This window comes from Ruditapes philippinarum, unplaced genomic scaffold (genome assembly GCF_026571515.1).
Source record: "Ruditapes philippinarum isolate M1 unplaced genomic scaffold, ASM2657151v2 ctg3229_1_1_1_1, whole genome shotgun sequence".
In the NCBI taxonomy this organism is placed as follows: Eukaryota; Metazoa; Mollusca; class Bivalvia; order Venerida; family Veneridae; genus Ruditapes; species Ruditapes philippinarum.
The window spans coordinates 128,752-138,603 of NW_026859245.1; the positions used below are offsets into that span (position 1 = coordinate 128,752).

Below are 9,852 nucleotides of genomic sequence, written 5' to 3' on the forward strand. Positions count from 1 at the left end.
CTATGCGTTCAAAAATTATTTTGTAACCGTTTAATCAATTATTATATCTTTTAACTATCTAGTTAAGTTTGATTTATGTTCTTACGTTATCTTAAGTTTGTCAACTAATTTATTTTCACGACATCAATCAGCTGTTGGGAGGACAAAGGAGAGAAAAAACAAAACTTTCAAACCATTTACAGTTTGTTTAGCTTTTGAAGCAATGTAACAGTGATTTGTCAATATGCTTCCAATCAAAACTTATTGTCGATTACATTTTCCAAAAAGCAAATGGTTGTCATCTTCTTATGTGCTCATACTCCATGTGTAATCAGAAGCCAACCAGTTGCAGTTAAATTTCTAAATATATTCCCCTTCCTAGACCTAACAACTAATCTTACTCACTTTTACCATAGACAGTAATACTTCGGAAATCCCTTTTGGTCAGATTTAGCCCCTGTCACGGAATATTCTCTGAGAGACCGGTTGTGGAAACCTATCCCTGCTTATGTTTTTACTGTGGACTCTGAACTTCTACTATTAACTTCATCTGTTAATGTAATTCGCTTCTTGTAAACTGTTAACTGTTAGCGCCATCCAGTCATATTAATCGGAAATTAATTGTAGGATTGTACCATGTAGATCTCGGATGAAGTAAACTCTTCTTTCCATTATCACAAAGTGAGAAAAATGTGCAGCCTGACCGAGACTCGAACCCGGTACCCTTGGAATACTGTACCAATATAGCTATCCAGCTGCTTACACATCTTCTCCATTAAATAGTGAACAGTTCTGAACCGTGACATACTCCCTTGCTTTATTGAAATTCGTCCTCGAATTTCACAGAGTTACAGAGCAATGTAATTTAAACTGAGCTATATTCAGTCATGGTCCCCCATTGGGCGCCATATGTCACAGGGTGATAAAAATGTGCAGCCTGACCAGGACTCAAATCCGGGACCCTTGGAATACCATAACAGTTCTGAACTGTTACACCATTTTGATCCATTTTGTTTTTTAATTAAATGCTTGGAAATTAATCATTGGGCCTATTGGCCTTTGTTGTTATATTCCTGCGCATTTTAACTGGAACCGTACATTATTCTACAAAAACATACTCAAAATTTATATCTCGTTCTGTAGTGAAAAATCCCAGTTTAAATATTTAGCAACGTATTGTCATTAAAAACATATAAGAAAATGAAAGATTAATTTTAATTGTCAATTTAACATGCAAATCAAATCAACTGTTTCCAATTTCAGATGCGGTTAGTTATTCTTGATACATCAAATGGAGTGAGCGAATGGGCAGCGAAATATATACGACGTAAGATCCATGACTTTAAACCAGGACCAGATAGATATTTTACCCTTGGTCTTCCAACAGGTTTTTGAAAATTTTATGTATTTCTCACTTATAATTTGTTAACTATTTGTTATTCTTTTTGTATAATTGTAAGATTTATCCACTTCTATATGTACTATATGAATATTATACAAGTACTTTTGTATATATAAGGTGTGATAACCATACACCTAATTTCCATATACATGTACATGAAATGATATTTTGTCAAAGTTTTACCATCGTTTCAACATTTATAATTATTATAAGGTGAAAAATGTTATGTTACTTTTTCAGTTGTAACTTACAACACATAGAAAAATGTTAACATACCGGTATAATACATGTATATTTGTTGTGTTATATAAAAGATAAATACAGAGGAATGTTAGACATACAGAATGAAGTATTAATGTTAAAAGAAACTGGCGGCATGGTCGAGTGGTTAACACGTCAGACTAGTGATCTAATTGTTGCTAGCTGCATGGGTTCAAACCCGGTGGGGGGCAAGTCATTGTTTCCTTACACTCATTGCTCAGTACTGCTTGGTTCCAGGAACGGATTCGAAAGTGTGTCTATAAGCTTATAGCTTTCTACACAATCAAACTAAAATAAATTCTGTATTAACCAATGTTAAAAGAATCATTTTCCACATCAATGAAAGCTATTTTATATACATGTTTACATACAGATAAAAGGGCTTTGATTAATGATAAGACAGATTGTTTTTACATTTTTTCCAGGTAGTACACCATTAGGTACATATAAAAAATTGATAGAATTCTACAAGGCGGGTAACCTATCCTTCAAGTATGTTAAAACATTCAACATGGACGAATACTGCAGTATGTGCTTTAAAGTTTTACAGACTCTATCATGTCTATTAGATTAACATGTATGCCAGCCCCAATATTGGTATTTTCTCAAAGAATAACATCTTCTCAGTGGCAATGCCCTTACATGAGACAAAAAATTTATTAGAAATAGGTACATGTACATTTATTATGAAAACAGTCAATGTGTCTGAAGTGAGAGAGGTTTTTGATCCATCACGATTTTACCCAACAATTGTTGATACATGTATTAAGGTATTCATCAGAGTTTGTAATCCTTGATACTATATTAGCAGTGAATGCAACAATGTCAGAACTTAGTTCTAACTCATTTGATTTATCTCTTTGACTGCTAACCAGTGGTAAACACCTGAACATTTCAACACTTAAAGTTCATCTTGATATCTTGAACAAAATGAAAGCTATATATATACTAGCAGACTAAAAAAACAATAAGTCAAGTTTAAATAATGTTTAAACTTAATACTTAGTAACTAAAATTTAGTTTACTTGTAAATTCTGTTCTGTTTCAGATCTGGCAAGGGACCACCCTGAAAGTTATCACTCGTTCATGTTTAACAATTTTTTCAAGCATATAGACATATTACCAGAGAATGCTCATCTGTTAGATGGGAATGCCCCAGATCTGGAGAAGGAATGTGAGGAGTACGAGAAACAGATAAAAGAGGCTGGTGGAATAGAGCTTTTCCTTGGAGGTATGTGTTACCTGTTTATTGTTACACTGATTTGTGCTCTTGTCAGATAAAAGATCTTTGGATCCTTTCTGGGGCAGTGAGTACACCAGTCTTGCTTTAAAAAGAAATTATAAGGCAGAGCTGGGAAATTTACCTGAGCAATTTCTGTACAGTGTTGGCCAAAGTTGTTTGTTTAGAACCAAAAGTATGAAAAGTAACATGGCAAATTTGACTTAATTGAACAGTATAATTTGAAAGAGTGGAAAAAGAGAGATAGCCAATCATATAAAATAGAGCATTGCTATCCCTGGCAAATCAGCTTACTAAGTTGTTTTTTTTAAGGTTAAAAAGATAATAATATATGTATGATTAAGAATAATTAAGTCTTATTATTTACTACAATTTATAATAATTGTGTTATTTATGAGATCTGAAGATATACAAATACATGTATACATAAAATACTTGTAATGATTTTGAGATTCTTGTTAAATTTTATTTGATTTACAGCATTTGAATGCTTTAGAATGTTTTTATTAAATTTTATGAATCCAAAAAGAACAACCACACGCGTACATTCAGTTATTTTTTTTTAATATTCAAATCGATTTCGAACAAATATGTTCTTCGTCAGTGAATAAACAGGAAGTGAATTTTTTTTTTTTTTTTTTTTTTTTTTTTTTTATTAAATTTTGTATTTTATATTCAATAAGGAATTGGTCCCAAGGTCATTTGAATGCTTTAGAATGCTTTTATTACATTTTTGTATTTTATATTCAATAAGGAATTGGTCCCGATGGTCACATTGCCTTCAACGAGCCAGGGTCCAGTCTAGTCTCACGTACACGTATAAAGACGTTAGCTCAGGAAACTATCATTGCCAATGCTAGATTCTTTGATGGTGATATATCCCAGGTGCCAAATAAAGCATTAACAGTGGGAGTTGGAACTGTTTATGGATGCCAAAGAGGTAAGTACATTTTGGTGTTGTAAGTTATACTCTACCGTACATAGTTTATAGCCTGCTCATCAAACAGTACTTTGCTTTATTTATTCTTACAAAGAATAAAACATGAGCATTTTAGCAAATCTAGACATACTTATCATTATTTTACACCTTATGAATTTCCAGAATTTGCATGATATCATTAATTATTCTTGTACAAGTTATCTCTCTTACTATTTGATATGATTTAGCTCAACTTTTTCTATAAAACAGCGTGTCTGTTTCAAAGAAAAGGTCAAGCTATTATGATCAAGGCAGTATTGTCCTTGTTGTTGTGCAAAAACTTAAATCTAGGCCATTTCTCGAACAATTTTAAAGGCACCAATATGAAATAATGAACACTTACTTATCATGACAAGAGGCATTTGTAAGACAAGGGGTATAATTGTAAAATCTATATTTCTGGAGTTATGCCACTTCTTTATTTTTGTTAAAAGTTGTAACAAAATGTCATTTTGACAGACTGGTGTTAACATCGCATAATGTGCTCTTGTATTCTCTATCATCAAGTACCACTGTAATAAGATATTATCTGCAACAAACACTAAGTTTTATCAAAATGTTAAGAAATAAGTGATGTGAAATAAAGAGGTCATACATTGTTGAGTACAATACTGATTTTAATGGACACATATACAGCTGCAAAAGCTATATTGGATTCTGCACTAGGTTTAAAAAGTTGTGTAAATGCCTTATAGAATTCATTAAATGAATTACTCAACAATTTTTGATAAAATCATATCGTCTCATTTTAGTTAAAATTATTTTCTGTAAAAAGGTGAAAAAGTACTGGTCATATAATTATCTTGATATTCCTTGTATTATTTTCAGGTAATGATTCTCATTACTGGAGCACACAAAGCCTACGCCCTTCACAAGGCAATAGAGGGCGGAGTTAGTCACATGTTTACAGTCTCCGCCTTCCAGATGCACAAGAACGCCATCTTTGTTTGCGATGAGGATGCCACAATGGAACTCAAAGTGAAGACGGTGAAATACTTCAAGGGTCTGAACAGTATTCATATGAAGTTGGTCGAGGAGTCGTAGAAACGATCTGCGGGGGAGTAATACATGTATTAATCCACATGTTTTTCGGCTGAACTGTGATAGTCTTCAGTTCACATCCCATGAACGTTAATTAATTAATTATCTGTGATTTCTAGTGATTTATTCTAATGATCAGCGTAATTTGTTATTTCCAGTCCAAGTGTGACCATTAGCAATAGTTGTAGAAGTTTTGCAATTTTATCATTAATCTGGATTTTCTTTTCTTTCTTTTTTTGCGTGTGTTAAGGGTATTGTATTTAATTTTTTACAAAAATATGAAGGCTTTAATCAAAATGCAGGTAAATTTGTGTTGAAGATCTTGAATTCAGCGTCTAAAATTAATGTTCCAAATTTTAGTTATATCATGATTTTCTTACAAGGATTTAAGTAAAGTTACATGATTCTTAGAGATAATCTGATAAAAATTATGAAACGTATCAAAAACATTGTTAAATTGTGCTATAATTGATGTTTTACTTGTACATGTTATTAAAATGTGCCATAATGAAAGTGAATACAAAGTGCTTTACTATTTTTACAATTTTAACTTAAATAATGTACCCAGAAGTGAAGATTTCAAAGGCAGGCTTTTTGTTGGAAGGATGTTTATTTAACTTAAAAAGTGATATAAGACTTTTGTTTCATTGATCTTGAATGAAAATAGTACTAGCAATTTTACATAGTTTAAACCATTGATTGTTAATATATTTTTGTTAGAGATAATACACAAGTTGATAATTTAATTACTAGTACATGTATACTTAATATTGTATTATCTGTGTATTCACTATAATCATTGTTATACCAATAACCTATACAATTTACAAAAAAATTGCCACAAAAAAGGCAGTATGAAAATACTAAGTCCAAGTACTAAGTACTCATATCGCAGTGTTAGTATTATCTTTATATATTTATGTGTTCCAACATGGCATTTAAATTGTTATTACTATACATTCCATTTAAAGAGTAATTGCACTTTCAGTCAACATTTACCCTTATATCTGCTTAATTTGTGTAATGGATCAGTCCAGCTTTGAATTTAGAACAGTCAATTGTGTATTTAAAGGGTTTTCAACATCAAGATAATAAAAGTATAGCCCCTTTGGTGTCATAGACAAGTCATGGCTTAGGAAAGGGTGACAAACATTTCAACTGGAGTTGAAGCATTTATTTTAATGTCTTAAAGCTGCATGTCTACAGATGAGGCAAAATACTTTAGGAAAATCAAACTTGAAAAAAATGAGCTCTATCCAGATTCTATGAAATGTAACAAAAAAGTAATAATTTCATTGTTGATGTATGTGCGATAAATGACTTAAGGAGTTAGATGTTCTCTTATATTCACTTTCAATTTCTACATTTATTTTGTTTGTTTAATTCATTTTTTGTGCATTTAAAAATGTTTGATTAGTCATAACATTAATTTTTTTGCAATTATTTAATTGATTAGTTATAACATTAATTTTTTGCAATTCTTTAATTCAGGTATTCTTTAATTTGCAATGGGAAAATAGCTTTTATACATTTATATTTTACATATTTTTGTAGTCTTTTTTTTGTAAGTATTGAAACAGAACTTGCCATATTTTATTCTTGAAAAATTGAAATGTGTTCATAACTATATACTTTGTAGTGATATATATAAATGATGTTACATATTAAATTTTAAAGGAACTCCACTGAGGTCCACAAGCCTAAAAACATAAAATATGAATTTCTCACATAGACCAACTGGGGCACTTAAAACAGAAAGGTATGGAAAAGATATTTAAGAAATATCCTCAGAATAAATTAACAATTATATTTTTATGCTATTTAAGCCAGATTTGAGTGGAAATCAACACTTTTCAATTTTGGATTATTTTTCACATTTAGAAAACCAACATCGTAGAGACTGGTCAAACTACACTGGTTGCAAAGGCTAATCACTTCAGATTCCACCAGTTGTTTTGGATAATCAAACTGTGCCCTTTAATTAGTAATAAATAAGTATAAATAAAGAACGCAAATTGACATGACAAAATAAAATGATTACTTTACCGTACTTTTTGTATACTTAAAAAAGTCTTATGTAGCAATAGTTTCTCTGCATGAAACAGATTATATTTTATATTCTAGAGTGTGTGCTAGTAGGTGATGGATCTAAATTGCTTATGAAGGAGCTTGAATATAGATTTTTTGTTTGTTTGGTTTCACAGCGCACCAATACAAATTTAGGTCATATGGCATATAAACAGGAAAGATGATTTTGATTTTGGCCAACCTCCAGCAACACCAGTGATCAATCACCTCACCTACTGGAGCTATGAGATGCATAGACTCCAGTAATTTAAACCCATTTAGTCACCAATAACGGTTAACCATCACACAGGGATAAACGGTGGCTGCAATTCTGATGCCTCAATTTTTTAAAGGCAACCCCTCCGCCACAAGGGGATTTAGTAAAGAAAGTACAGCAAATAAGATTATCTCATCTTTTGCTGATTAAATTGATTAACAATTTAAGATTGCTTTTTTGCCTCCATTGCCAAATTTTACTTATTTTACAAATTTTACTCTTATTTCGTTTTGAAAATTGAACTGTTACATCTTAGCAATATGTTAGTAAAGTCTGGAAGAATAGAAGACTAATGCACCTTTTTTCTTGCATTAACATCTGCGGAAGCACAAGGACACATTTAAAGTCTGAGCCTATAGGGCAAGGATCCTCCTGCTTCTACAGATGTTAATACATAGTAAACAGGTGCATTAGCACTATTTTTGCATTAAGTATATGCCAATTTAATAATTCAGCATTTTTTTTATCTCTGAAACTGTTTTGACATAATTTCCACAAGCTGGTGCAATGATATTTGTTATGTTTAGAATCTATATTTGTGAACTTAAAATCAATACAAGGTTATGCTGTAAAATAATGAGTTTATCAAATGCATTTATTGTAAATCAGGTTTTTGTGAAAATAAATTTGTATCATTATCAAGATCTGAAATTTGTTTATTTACAAAAATACCTCATCATTATAGATAATTGGTGCTTTTTTGGGAGCAAGGAAATACTGGTGCTAAAATGCATGTAGTTTTAATTTTTAAGGTTTTTAGGAAATTTAAAGTCAAATAATTGAGACATTTAATGTCTCTTGTAAAATAGAAAGTATAAACATCTCCACATGTGTGTTTATTTTATTGCATGTGTTTATACAATTTTGGGTAACTTTCAATGTGATAATAACTGTGTACTTTTATTATTGTATTGTTATTTAGAGCCTGCGTTAAAATTTTAAAAAATCAACTTTTCTGCTATTGCTTTGCTATTTCTGTTGCCATTGTTTGTTTTGGAGGTTTTGCATGCTGAAGATTTCTTGTTTTTTTTACAATCCAGTTGCTTTTATTTTCTATCAAAGTGTTTACAATTAAACATAATTAACATCTACATAGTCATGTCAAGCAGTATTTATAGTTAAAACATTGAAATAAATCTTTGGAGATATACCTCATGACTGGTTACTTTTATCTTTTGTTATCTATATAAAACTAATTATGTCAAATACATTTGGAAATATATTTGGGTGTTGTATAAGAATGACATAATGATTTTGTTGTTGGGTTAGATAAGAACGTTTGGTGATTTTGTTAAAGTATATGTTTAATTTGGTTAGTTAGTTAGTTCTTTCCTGTAAAATATTGTTTAGTTGTTTATATTACTGTGTTGTCTATGCTACATAAATGATTAATGATATCTGAATAAATATTATGATTTTTGCATGTGTGGTATCTTTCTTTTCATTTTGCCTGAAACAATTGGCCCAGCTCTTTATGTAACTGCTGGGAGGAAATCTTGCCAGTTTTAGACAATTTCCAAGGTTACAGTAAGTCGTAAGTTTGAAAGTTTGTGTTCCCTACCAGCAAGGCTGCAAGACCAGTGTGTATGCAGTGGAATAAGCCATGTTCTCACCTTTCTGCTGTCCTCACCCTGATGGGTATATCATGGTTTTGAAAACAAATGCAGATTTTTTCAATATTTCGAATTAAATTTCAAAGTTCATGTTTAAATGTAAAAGTTCTGCTCAAGTCTGTACTAGGCAGTGTGAACAGTAGCTTCCACTTGCTAGAACCATCCATGAACAGGCTTGATAAACCTAGCCTTTTGCCGACACGGGTGTTCTTTAGGGATTCCATTTTTGAAACAAGAGATACGCATATTAATGATACTGTAGGTTGTAACATCACTTCATTTTCAAAAGCACAATGTTTTTATTGTTTTTTTGCTGTCAATTTATAAAGAAATCAAATTTTTCCTATTAGAGAAGTTTGCTGTTGCCACACCCAAGTCATGTTTTCAATTAGTTGCCTGTCGGATATAAAAACAAATTGGAAGGTCCCCCAAGCATTGTTTCAAGCGAAGTTTAATGTACACACTATGAATAGAAGTATTTAATCTTCAACAACATCTTAAAAGTTAATTACATTACATACACCAGGAATTTGTTCAGAATGTGTCAGAACTTTCAAAACTAGTTCAACTTAGGTTGCCGAGTCAATAGACAAGAACACTTGATCTAGACATTGTGATGTTTTATTTCATTTGCATATGAAGCTTTTATGATGGTAAATATATAATTTACAATGTCAAATAATACAAGAAAATAGTGGTTTATATTCATTTTCCAATGGAAAAAACAGAATACATCAAAAAAGGGTTTATAAGTTAAACATAAAAAAACAAACAAAATAATGGCAAAAAGGCAAAATAAAACTTATAATATAATTATTATCTTTAACAAAAACATAAAAGAGTTTTACAAAACAAGTTAGTATAGCTTTTGAGTCAACATAAAATTGGCATAAATACAGCTTCATTTTAATAAAATGATGCAGAAAATTGGACAAAAAAATAATTTTATAGCAAGAACCATTAGTATATACAGAATGTATAGTTTTGTTTTTA

General features: G+C 30.8%; 1 protein-coding gene across 1 annotated transcript; it reads left to right on the forward strand.

Annotated features, from left to right (window-relative positions):
• Positions 1-100: 100 nt before the first annotated feature.
• Positions 101-8,669, forward strand: LOC132755765 (glucosamine-6-phosphate isomerase 1-like). Its single transcript, XM_060746679.1, is given in 7 exon segments — positions 101-181; positions 1,243-1,366; positions 2,068-2,169; positions 2,691-2,873; positions 3,637-3,806; positions 3,808-3,822; positions 4,690-8,669. Coding segments are annotated over 6 exon segments (810 nt in total). The 5' UTR covers positions 101-181; the 3' UTR covers positions 4,906-8,669.
• Positions 8,670-9,852: the final 1,183 nt, after the last annotated feature.